This window comes from Neltuma alba, unplaced genomic scaffold (genome assembly GCF_004799145.2).
Source record: "Neltuma alba isolate B1F8T4 unplaced genomic scaffold, ASM479914v2 tig00010952_pilon, whole genome shotgun sequence".
Classification (NCBI taxonomy): domain Eukaryota; kingdom Viridiplantae; phylum Streptophyta; class Magnoliopsida; order Fabales; family Fabaceae; genus Neltuma; species Neltuma alba.
In genome coordinates, this window is record NW_021635722.1 from 220,502 (window position 1) to 233,948 (window position 13,447).

General features: G+C 31.7%; 2 protein-coding genes across 2 annotated transcripts; both read right to left on the reverse strand.

Moving 5' to 3' along the window:
• Positions 1 to 3,133: 3,133 nt before the first annotated feature.
• On the reverse strand, positions 3,134 to 7,814 carry LOC114760243 (uncharacterized). Its single transcript, XM_028949510.1, has 3 exons — positions 7,732 to 7,814; positions 3,568 to 3,618; positions 3,134 to 3,467 (listed from the first exon to the last, which is right to left on the reverse strand). Exons 1-3 carry the CDS (start codon positions 7,812 to 7,814, stop codon positions 3,134 to 3,136), a joined length of 468 nt encoding a protein of 155 aa, XP_028805343.1.
• LOC114760244 ((3S,6E)-nerolidol synthase 1-like) lies at positions 7,595 to 10,212 on the reverse strand. Its single transcript, XM_028949511.1, has 7 exons — positions 10,060 to 10,212; positions 9,701 to 9,971; positions 9,235 to 9,607; positions 8,931 to 9,149; positions 8,715 to 8,853; positions 8,368 to 8,616; positions 7,595 to 8,191 (listed from the first exon to the last, which is right to left on the reverse strand). Exons 1-7 carry the CDS (start codon positions 10,210 to 10,212, stop codon positions 7,907 to 7,909), a joined length of 1,689 nt encoding a protein of 562 aa, XP_028805344.1. The 3' UTR covers positions 7,595 to 7,906.
• Between the last annotated feature and the right edge of the window lie 3,235 nt (positions 10,213 to 13,447).

Here is a 13,447-nt window from a genome sequence, read left to right on the forward strand (position 1 = left end):
TTTTCAAAAACTACAAAGCACCTAATTAAAAAACAAGTGAAACTATAAGGACCTGATAAAAAGAAAAAAAATAGAAAGACCTAATTAAAAACACACGAAAGTAAAAGGATATGATAAAAAGAAAAAATTTTATAAAGACTTAGTTAAAAATCAGATGAAACTATAAGGATCTGGAGATTAATTATCCCTTTAAGTTATATAGGAACATTTTTATATATTTTAATTAAATTATTTCATTTTAATCGTAACTGATTTGACGCTGAATTCACCCTAATGTGAACTTTTAACCCTTCTATCATTGTCTTAATATATTCAACGACCAATTTTTACTGCCTTGTTAAAAAATGGGAAAAAATAGATGAAAACGGAAATGTAATGAAAATAAATAGGAAAAAGTAACGTATGCGTTTAAAAGTTAGGAAGCTATCATTCATTTGCGTATCACAAATTATAATTGACTTTTTCTTAGTCTTTATTAGAGTGTTCAGACTTCAAAATTCAAAGGTTTGCTTTGAATTTTTTTTTTTTTTCATACGCTAAATTCCTTGAATCATCCTTTTTTTTTCCTCCCTCTCTTTCTCCTTTTCTTTTAAGAATCTCATATCTACCTTTAAATAAAAAAAATTATTTATATTTAATATTTTGTAAAAATATTATTATAAACATCAATAAATAAATTTAAAATTTTTAAATTTAATATGTACAGTTCATAACTGCAGTACAAAAAAATAAATAAATAAATTTATAAAATATTATCATTTTTCATCAAAATAAAATATTAGATAGTACTTTTATAAAATATTAAATTTCATCCATTTATTTTTAGATCTATGGTATGAGGGAAATGAAGAGGAAGAGAGGGAAAGGAAAATTTTAATGAGCTCTATTTAAAAAATTAGAAAAGTGGGGTTTTGAAATTTTAATAAAGAGAAGAAGTAATAAAAATTAATTAAAAAACTCTTAACCCGACTTTATTAAAAAAAATTTCCCCCTCTTCTCCTCTCAATTTTCCTCATATCAAATAGACCCTAAGAGTGAAGATGACATTTAAAGAAGAAGAAGAGGAAAAAAGAAAATGGATGGATGTACTTTCGCTTTTTTTTGGCCAGAGATGTGCTTGCGAAACTAGAAATGGGAAGCGGCATGATCTATATATTCTATAACTTAATTTGATAATTATCAAGAAACCAAGATTCATATAAAATAAAGTCTATATTAAATCTTATGAGTTGAGTTTATATTTTGTTAAGCACACATATTCTTTTATTTGAGACAATTCAACTAAATATAGATATTTTTCTTAGCAAAAATTTAAATTTTGGTTCGTTACATTATGAAAGGCTAGTTAAACTCAACCCCATTAGTTATTTAAGTTTATATTTTGTGTAATACGCGGGTAAAACGTCTAAAATTGAGATACACACACATATATATATATATTGATATACAAATTATAAATAATTTAAATTATACAATAACGAAACTACTGATAGAGTATGCCGTATTTTTTTTTTGGTTCAAAAGTATGCCATATTAATTTATGGAAAAATGGCATTAAAAAAAAGTTAAAAATTATAATATTTCAATTCAGGTACCTAAGAGTTCAAAATTCCAGAAGAAAAAATAGTGCCTAATTTGATATTTTGCAAATATAGTCAAATGACTAAAATACCTTTGTATCATACTTTAAAAAGAAGCTATCAAATTTGTTATTGTCAGTATAGTTTTTGTCATTAGCTATTTAAGACTTGTCATTATCGGTTCTCAACTTATCAATAAATAACTTGTTATTGCCAATACATTTCTTTCGACGTGCTATTTAGTACATATTATTACCAGTTCACAACTTATTAATAAACTTTCTAATATAAAGGCATTTTTATCAGTTAATTATATTTACCAAATACTCGATCAAGTATCACTTTTTTTTTGGGATTTTGAAGGCTTAGGTGCCTAAATTAGAATTTCAACTTCTTTTTATGTTATTTTTCCTTAATTTATTAGGTAAAAAAACATACAATATTATTTTCACATCTTCCAACTTCCATACAACGTCCATTTGAAGAAAAAATGTATTTATCGATGACTCGGACCTGATATGATTCCAAACCAAATGTAAGGTGTGGTTAATGGTTGTTCGTATGTATTTATTGTCGCCTGAAATTACAGGGAGCTAATTAAAAATCAGATGACATTATAAAAACATGATAAAAAATTAAAGAAAATCTATTAAAATCAAGTGAAATTATAAAAGCCTAATTAAAAAAAATACAGAAATCTAATTTAAAATCAGTTAGAATTTAACAGACTTCCAATCTAATTTTCCCTTATAAATATTGATACGTTGACAAAACTCACTGAATGGACCTGATCCGAGAGAGATAGGTCTTGAGGCCCAGAACAACAGTTTGGGAACTCCTTGGGTTTGGTCATGAGTGTCCGTGAGTTTCAACCAAATATCTAAGCTAAATTATCTCCCTCAATTTTGAACGAGAGGATTTCATTTTTATTTTGTAGTAGTTTCTTGAAGCCGGACAGCTCAAGATACTATGGGGTCTCAACCAAAAGAAAAAAAAGAAAAAAGAAAAAACAAGAAGAAGCTAAATTACGTGTTTTGATTCTATAAAAGTTCAACAACTGCTTTTGCCTGTTGGAGCAAGAGCAGAACATTAATAAAGTAGCAAGACGATGATTAAATGCGTAGTCTATACAAACGATGTCGTAAGGGTGCGGAGTAATGACAGGGCTAGTTGGTTTGGGAGAAGACGAAGGGTAACTAGTGTGAACAGTGACAACTTGTTGATGCGGGAAGATTTGGAACTTTAGTTGCAGCATATGTAAAGCCAGAGCTGAGAATTCTTTTATCTCGGCAGATCAGAACTTGGGTAGCTAACATGCTTTGCAGGCAGAGTTGTGGGAGAAGATAGCTGAATGGAGTCAAAAGGGGCGGGGTATTCAATTTCTTCTTTAGGTAAGGAGCAAGAAATAACCCACAACCACTCCATTGAGTGCTCCAGAAACCACAACTTGCATGTACATATGCCAAATGAAACATTTCATCATTGGAAGAAGGCTTCGGGGTTGGACCAACAGGGCGTGAAAATGGCTGCTGTGCACGCCCAGTATACCCCCTCTAACTTGGCAATCTATCATTGACTTTTGGATCTGACTTGGATCGAGAGAAAGCTTGAGCAAGTTCAACCGCTGAAGTAGCTTTAACACACTGTGGATCAACAGCATCGGAAGATTTTCTCCGCTCAGCAGGCTTACGCCACATCTCAGGTGAAGGTTTCCGGTCAGTCGCTGTCATGCTTATCCGATTATCACCGTGCAAATTCCTCCTCTGCGTTCTCTCATCATCAACCCACTGATCGCTCCTTTCAGGTTTTCTTGCATCCCGTTGATGAGCATCCTCAGTCTCTTTTAAATAATGGGTCTGCACTGAACGATCAGAAAGCTTCTTGGCCCTATCATATTCAACCCTTCACGCCAGACATTTTTAAGAATTGTATCTACTTTGACCAAGTAGAGATAATGGAAAACAAACGAACAAGACGAGTCATTTACCTATTTTTCTCTTCAACTTCACCATAGTTGTTGATTGCAGCATCATCAACTCTAATCTATCATTCTTGCTTCTAGTATCTCTAATGACCCTTTTTATATATTTGTTCAAATTACCTTTAATAATTTTTTTTATCATTTTTCTTCAATAATGTTACACCAACTCGTTTCTATATATATTTATTATGAATTTTATATTTTTTCACATGATCAGATGTAACACCTCATATAATTATATCAATATACGCAATAAAATATTTAATTTAAAAGTCCATACATATTTTTAATACTGCAATTAAGTTAAAATTTCAAAACATTTCTAACATAACTTAACAACATAAACTATTAAAGTCTTATAGTCATGGCAAATAAAAATATAACATAGCATGTGCTTGAGGAGCACAGAAGCCTTCACGGCTCACTCCATTGGTGCCTTCCCTTGATTCCTACTAGATCCTTCGCCTGAAAAATTGTTAATATAGGGGATGAGATCTAACGTCTCAGTAACTACTGAAATTCTAACCTATACAAGCAAATCATATATGATAAACCAAAAATCCGTTTATATGTGTGTATAAATATATTAAAAATCACGGATTTGAGACATCCAATTCAATTTCATTTTTTTTTCCCAACAATATACCAATATCATTTTTCTAATATATCCAAAAATAATGCAATATGATGCCTCCCTTATATCACCGTCCACCCTTATACCGCTGACTGGAGCCATAGGCTAACACATAATCCGATAGGAACTAATCCATTTTACTGAATTATTCCAAGCTCACCGATACAAGAGATATATCCGGCCAAAGATATAGAGCTCAAGCTCGGACTATGGCTCCCCTCCTTTGTGAATAGGGAGGTGTCACATGTCCCACAGCTCCAATGAATTCCCGGCCAAAGGAAGACATGGAAGAAGGGGCCCTGACAAGTGTCATCCACTGTGCACCGAGTGATGGCATACCACGTGGTAATTTTATATCCATGCAATCTCCTTCTATCCTTAGCCCAACAATGCATGTCAGATGCCAACAATGTTACATCATAAATACTTCCTCAAATATATTAAAAATAAGATAGCAACAAAACTTATATACCATTTAATAGCAATTCATGATAATTTCATAGCTATTAATATATTTAAATATTGATCATAATTACTAGCAACAAATCTTAATAAAATCATGTAACATACCAAAACATTTATTTTACAAAAATCATAATATTATATTTCAGGAATATAATAATTAGTAAATCCACAATATAATCATACACAATTCACATGTACAAGAAAGAATTTTCAGAGTTACCTGGTACTCTTTAGCTTACAAATATTCACACAAAGGTTACTCCAAAATCCTCAAGTCTACAAAATTGCACATAAATATTTATTAACATAAACTTAAAACTACTCCAAAGCTACTCTAAAATTCTAAGACTACCCTCTAAACCAAAATTACATAAATATATTAACTCTCCCAAATCTAGGCATTTATAATAGATATAATATTATTTTGAAAAATATAACTTATATAAAAAGGCTATTTAAATTTAACAAGAGTATATATATTTTTATTACTCAAAATCTAAATATTTTATATTAAAATTCTCAATTATTTATTATAATCTCATTTAAAATTTTTCCTCAAACCAAACAACTTCTTTTTAAATTATAAACAAACTGTAGCTTTATCTAATTTCACAAAACTCAATTTACAATTTTTCAAGCCTTCAAAAATTATTTTAAAAATATACCTCTAACTTATTCAATATTTAAACCGATTAAAACCTCAATAATATATTAAATAGCTCATATAAATTATTTAACTCAAATTTAATCAGTAAAAACATATTACAAGTCTAAATAACAAACTTTTCAACTAAAATCTTAGTTTAAAATTCTCAAAATAATCATTCAACAAAAATAAACCGATTAAAATTCCTTAATAATGTATTTTTAAATTTCTACGGTCATATATTGTCAAAACTCCATATTTACTCTATACCCAAACAGTAAAATTTTCTCTAAACATGATAATGAAACTAATAATATAAAGATATAAATATATAGGAAATATTCATAAAGAAAATATGATAACAAGAAGTAGTTTTGTGTACCTAAATGATCTCCAAAACCGTCAGGTACTCTGCAATTTAGCTTTCTCTCTCTTTTCCTCTCCCTTCGTTCTCTCTTCCTCTTCCGTCTCCCCTCCTTCTCTTTTAAACTCACTTCTCCAACTTCCAACTATCCCTTCTCCCATTTTCTTCATTCATTTATTGTTTCTCCAAAAGGTCTTCCCTCATCCGTTCCTTTCCTTCTTTTCCTTCCTCTATTTAATACTCCTTCCTTCTTTTCAACTTACACTTACTACCTCTCATCCCATTTTCTTCAGCCGCCCCTCTCTCTGTTTTTTTTTCTTCTATGTTCATTAATAACCCCCTCCTTTTTCCACTATCGGTGGAAAAAGGTGGGGTGGTGTTTTTTTTTTGTTATGTTACATCAGACATCCATCTTAACAACCATCTTAACGTCCTTATTTTTAACTACCTCTTTGCTGTTCCTTTATAGGTCAACATTCAATTGCCTTTGGAATACAATTATAAAATCGTAACTATATACTTGGGAAAACAATAATATGAATTGTCGTCTAACACTCAAGAGGTGTTTGGATGAAACCAAACCATAGTTTGGAGAATAGCTTCTGGAAAATAGATTCTTGAAAAAATAGAGTGATTCTGAGAAATGAGTGTTTGGATAATTGTTATCAGAAGCACTTTTTATGTGTACAAATTACTAAAAAAGGCATAAGCTAATATGATAATTACATAAAAGATAAATTTTATGATATATTTTAATTTGACAGAATAAAATTGTTAATAATATATTTTTTTACCAACATAATAATAATACATAAGATAATATAATTAATAATTAATATGTGTATATATTTATAAAATATGTTTATAAAAAAATAATTGAGGGGTGTTAAAGTCATATTATCGTTGAGATCTATTCTGACAGGCACAATCATACTCTTTAATTTAAGCCAGAAGCAAAATGGATTTACTTTTCTTGAAACCATGGTTTTAAGTCCAGGACTATTTAGCTTGAAACTGCAGTTTATTAATTTTCCTTCCTGTTTGGTAAATTTGAGACCCAAACCGTGGTTTGGTCTTAAAATCATGGTTTTATCATATTGCCAAACACCCCCTCAGGCTTGTTGATAGGCTCCATGTTTTAAATGTTTGAATTCAAGTCGAGGCATTTGTAAAATAAATTAAATGTATTCCCATTTATGGTTGGTGGGAAAAAAATACATCTCCGTTATGGCGAGTTGGAAGTGGGACACCTGGATATGGAGGGTCCGGGAATCTTGACTTCAGACATCAAATTTCATTTGGGCCTACGTAGATATTTTAAGAAAGAACAAAAAACATATTTGGAGGTACCGATATTTTTTTTAAAAAAATTGTAATTTAATATTTATGTGTTTTTTTCTTTAATTAAGTTATTTAAATTTACCTTTTGAGCAATATTAAATCTTGTAATTTTGTTCTATTAGTATTTTTAGTCTCCATGCAAAGGATTAACAATGTTAATAGAGTAAAATTAAAAATTTAATAAAAAGAAAAAACACACAAATACCAAATTGAAAATTGAAAATAAATATAGGTACATTCAATATGGGTAATAGTAACTTATATTTTTATTTTCTATTTTGTGCTAAAAATACATAAATTCTATGTTTTAAAACCAAATATTACATCAGGGTACATGATCTTTTGATGAAACTTGTGGTCCAGGCTTGTAATCAGACGTACGAGTGTTCCTCAGTGTCAACAGATAACATTAGGATATCTTATTGCCAATCATTTTAGTGAGATTCATAATATATTTAATGATCCATCACCGTAGGCTTATCTTCAGTAACATATAATCATAGCCTCTTTGTGATTTAATTACACAATTAACTTCCTGAAAAAAATTACTTTTACTCATTTTGCTTCCGGATGCTACCCAGGCTGGCTAGAACTGCCATATGGCTCATATGTCTCTGTTTAAAATTTAAATGAAAGAGATGCTTCCTTTTTCAACACAAATAAAACTATTCATAATACGCACAATAAATTTTTCTCATGCGTGCTCGCTGGTCCACCCACTGTGTATCTATGAGGCCTCCGACGTAATACGCACGTGAAGGTTCTCTTTCATACAACATCACTCTTGGCTCTTCCATGCACATAGACGCAGAGAGAGAGAATCTAAGCCCTAATATGAGTATGACTTGTTTTATCGCATTCTTGCATTTGAAAAGGAAGTTTGTGGGAACCATAATCACAGAGGAACCTGATCATAAAGCAACGACTTGACTTCGGCCTCTAGTTTGGGAAGGCATTGATTGTGATCGTAACTGTACATCAGTGGCACCATCCTCGCCAGATTGAGAGATGCTTTCTTGAAGGCTGAAGAAAATGAGCTGTCCATTATGAACTCTCTGTTCAGACTCTTCCACGCATCTGAGATCTTAGCCGCCACCACCTCTCTTGCCATTTCCTTGTTCCTTATCTCCTTCTTCAGGCATTCCATATATGATCCATCCTTCCCTTCCTGATTCTCGTCCTGCAAATTAATTAACTAACGCCTCTTCATTCACATCATTGATCATACCTAGCTAACTCTTCTCTAACCATGCGTCTTTTTCCTTTTAGCGTAACAGCATTTGAACTGATATTTCTGTCGTATTAATTAAGAGATAAAGTACTGTTTGAACGTTGATTTGTGAAGATAATGTTTACCTCAGCAGTTCCCAAGTCATCCCAGAGACGAAGAATTGTTGCAGTGGAAGAGATGATGGTTGGAGTGTTGTCTATTTTCTGCACTGATTCGTTGGTGATTGATTGGCCTAACAGAAAGAAAATGTGAACCATTACTATATGCACCCCTGAGCTTACTATCCCATTCTTCAAGTATTCTTCTGCACAGGGTATCTTCCCTGAAGCAAACCATTCTGCTTCTATCAGAAATGCTTCACACAATCTCCCCCACTGCACCAAGTAAAAACAAAACCAGTGAACAACTAATGTTTCAAACATTTGAATCATAACAGTAAAACTGTGATAATTCTGAATATATATATACTTACCGCTTTTCGGAGGGACATACTGGGGTCCCGTCCATGCTTCAGATACACTTTGTAGCTGATTTCATTGGTGAGATCATGGAGTGCCTTAAAGCATATCTTCATGTAATCGGGTAGCTCTTCTGCAGCTTCAATATCCCATCTGTATATATTCAAACAGGATCACTATCTGGGATCTTTAACTTGTAGCAGCAATATTTGAAGGAAGGCTAAGTGTACATAGTAACAGCTTTTGTGAAAAGAGTTAGTTCTTCAAGGGTCCCATATATATAAAAAATGTCGTCTATTAGGTAGATGAAGGAAATTGGTTTTGTGAGCTCCATCCTTTCTTCTGACAAAGATGGATCTGTTAAGCATCCAAGTGACCAAATGTACCATTTCAGCGGTTGGTTTCTAGCATACTTCAACTCGTTCGCTAATCCAAGTTCAGTCCACCATCTGAAAATAAAAATAAAATATATACATCTTGACAAATATTTAATGGTAAAATAAACTCTTAATTTGAAGTATTTCAGAAGCACACTTAGAAATATGAAGGATCTCCATTTGGTATGCAGATTGGAGTATATTGAAGTTCATCTTGGCCACATCTTGTAAGGCATTGAGCCATCCATTCATGCCTTGAGTGCCTTGAAACAAGCTTCTGGAGGTGAAAATTGGCAGACTTTTGTGAAATGGTTGCTCCAAAGTACTCCTCACAAACTCAGCTTTATCAACACCAATGTAGGCACTTATTTCCTTCAGCATCTTCCCGCTAAACTGTTCAGCTTCATCAAGTATGGCTTCTTCGGGCATTTTTAGCTGTGAAGCTTCATATAGTTCTATCATTCCCTTGACACATCCACTTACCTTGCTGCTAAAGTTCCCCTCCTTTGCTATAAACTTCTCAAACACCTCTGCAACTCGACAAAAAGAAAACTATTTTATCAATCTTTCGGTAAAAACAATATAACATGATATGTTGCTGTTTTTGCAGTATCGGTCCCCACCTGCAGGTACAGAATGACCTTGCTGTCTCAGAAGGCGGAAGAGAAGAGAAACCTGATGAAGATCATCATGACCATAGTCACTTTGACAAGTGCTGAAAATCGTGAGTTGAGTTGCTAGAAATTCCTCAATTTCTTCTTGGAAGTGGCAATCGATGTTCAGGCGTTGCAGAGCATCAACCATGTACAAGCCTTTCACTGAATGTTCACCCACATTCTTAAGAACGTTCTTGTACAGTTTCAGCTCTCCTTCCAGATTATGGCAGAGGTGATCCTGCCATGGAACAAAGTTATTCATGCAGAAAAGCTCCAGAAAACAGGAGGCGTAGAACATATAGAAATAAAAGTTTTTCACTACTTACAAAGTTTCTCAAAGGTGTAGAAGGGCTTTTCTCGGTGATGATCCATTTGTAAGCAGCAGGCAGAGAATTGAGTTTGAAGGAGGAGGATCTGTCAGAAAGTTCTGCTTTTGTGACAGGCAATCTGGGATGGAAGGAGAGAATGGAGGATTTCATACTGATCAGTTCCATGGAAGAAGATGATGATAAATATCTAGTTGATTAATGTTTCTAGATGCTCAGCCACATTTATAGGAGTCACCAGCCACATCTATACGGACAAATTTATGTTCGATCATTGGGTGAAATTGATGAGTTGATGGGAAAGCTAACAAAAAGGGTAAATTAAATTACCACAATACCATTCGTATTTAAAAAAAAAACCATAAAATATAATTATTATCTTTTTTTATTTTTGCAATTAAAATTTTTTAAAATATCATTTTATTAATCGAAAGTGGGGCAAATAGGGGAGGCCCTCCTTCCGTCGTTTTCTACAAACTAAACATGCATGTGCAAAACATTTCTTTTTTTTGTGGAGAATGTAATTAATCGCATTTGCGTCCTTGGATTTATTACTTTTGCAAAAAAAAAATTTAGTAAATTAAATTACTATTTAATTTAAATTCAAATAGTTTTTTAACAGAGATAATTTAAGCCAAACGAGAAGGACTTCTCTATTAAGAGTTTTCAATCCTCAAGTTTATTTTAGGACGACATTGAGTTATTTTCATTCATCTAAATATCATTAATTAAAAATATATTTTAAAATTTAGGTCTTAAACATGTTGATGACAATTTCAACAACATAATTAATTTTTTCTGGCTAGCTAATATGTTATTAAAATCCTTTTTATTACATTTAGTATTTTATATATATCATATGAGTAGTAAATACAAATATTTCAGGGCTGAACCAATATATCGTTGAATAGGATATTTTTTTAAATATTAATAACAATAATGATTAGCTAAAAATTGTATGTGGTTGTAGTTGACACCCAAATTAAAGAAGAACACAATCAACTTGAAGCTATTAAATATGAAGAACACGTCGCGACAATGATGGAGGATGACCATTAGTTACAATAAAATATAATTATTATCTTTTTTTTATTTTTGCAATTAAAATTTTTAAAAATATCATTTTATTAATCGAAAGTGGGGCAAATAGGGGGACCCTCCTTCCATTGTTTTCTACAAACTAAACATGCATGTGCAAAACATTTCTTTTTTTGTGGAGAATGTAATTAATCGCATTTGCGTCCTTGGATTTATTACTTTTGCAAAAAAATTTTTTAGTAAATTAAATTAAAAAAATTAATTATGTTGTTGAAATTGTCATCAACATGTTTAAGACCTAAATTTTAAAATATATTTTTAATTAATGATATTTAGATGAATGAAAATAACTCAATGTCCTAAAATAAACTTGAGGATTGAAAACTCAATAGAGAAGTCCTTCTCTTTTGGCTTAAATGATCTTTGTTAAAAAAAAATTTGAATTTAAATTAAATAGTAATTTAATTTACTTTTTTTTTTGCAAAAGTAATAAATCCAAGGACGCAAATGCGATTAATTACATTCTCCACAAAAAAAGAAATGTTTTGCACATGCATGTTTAGTTTGTAGAAAACGACGGAAACCACATAGCGCGACGGTGATGGAGGACGACCATAGAGCGCGACAACGTGATAATGATGGAGGAGGACCACACAATGCGACGACGTGATAATGATGGAGGAGGACCACAAAGAGCAACGATGATGGAGGAGGTAACACAAAAACAACAGGGAAAGATCGAAAATAATGTGGGAATGGCAGATTAGAGGGCTAGAAAGTTTGGGCAAAGCGTGCGAAACAGAAGGGCGTCTGAAATTTTAAAATGAGGTCAAGTGAAATGAAATAGATTAGAAGTTTTAAAACACAATACTCAACGGTTTTTCAATATAACAGTCAAGTATGCTTAACAAATAATTGACAGTTATATTGAAAAACCATCAAATATTCCTAAACTTGACGGTTTTCAAAGAAACCATCAAATTTTTGTGGTGCATACTTGATAGTTCCTTTTAGAACCGTCAAGTGTTCTCAAACAATAATTGACGGTTCCTTTAAAAATTGTCAATTTTTGTTTGGCCAAATTCTACCTCACTTATTTGACAGTTTTTATTATAACAGTCAAGTATTTGGTGTCAAATATTTGTAATTCTGTAATAGTAACATACACTGACTCTCTCTATCACTAGATTGTAATATTTTAAAGTTTTTTGAACGTCCAAATGAAACTCAACCTTCGACATATTTTGAATTAAGAATTCTTTTTAAAAATATTTAATATTTTTACTTAACCCATAATAAACTCAAATTTATGATTTTGAAGTTTATATATATAAGCTGAGAAGTTAATTAGGAGTCAAGGCATAAAAATTTAGGCAGGTCTCACATCATATAATAGAGAAGGAAGTTGAGTAGTGTCTGCTTTCAACGTGTGAAAACTGAGAAGGAAGTTGGACGTACGAAAATTGCTGAGCCGCAAAGAGCGAAAGTGCTTTGAGATGGATTGATATTTTGTGTTTGCCGAGGAAAGGCTTTTGATGGTGACAATATGTATTAGCAATGTTTACATTTTGCTAACAAGAGTTAGTCTACTTGATGAAGAGTCGACTTATAATTTTCAAACTCATAAATTTAAATCCCATTGACAATATGAGGAATTTCTTAACGAGCAATGTGTAAATAACTCTATAAGCACTCTATGAGTTTAAAATCATATTCTAATCCTAGTGAGTTTCAAGATCAAATTCACCTAAACTTTTTTCATCTAAAAAAGAAACGTTTATATTTTACATTGATCCAACGATTCTCTCAAAGATATTCTATTGTTTTCCACTCAAAAATTAAAAAAAAACATATTCTAAATAATAATTCAAATAAATAAAGGGCAAAGCTAGAGTAGTGGTATTGACTCAAAATAGAGTCTTGTTAACCACAGAAGATGATATTTCCCATCAAGCTGATTCGTAGCTCGTCTGTCCAATGAGAAATTAATTTTCTCCCACCAAGTATTCATGAGCGTCTCTTTCTCTCTATTTTTTTTTTTCTTTCAAGCTTTGTTATGCTTTCTTTGATGTTATGATAAACTTCAAATAGTTAATTGATGAAAAGATTAGTTAAAATTACTGAAAATAATAAATAAGTGAAAACTATATTTTTATTTTAAAAAAATTCTAAATTTGAAACTCATAAATAGGTTCATTTTCTTTTGTAAAAGTCTATTTTGTTTATTTTCTTGTGTTAGGGTTAGGCATGATTAATCCTCAGTGGATTGGGCTTAGCCCATTAAAATTATTGAGATGCCGATGCCGATGCGCGAGGGCTCGCATCCTTACATACCAAATGCTAACTCTAG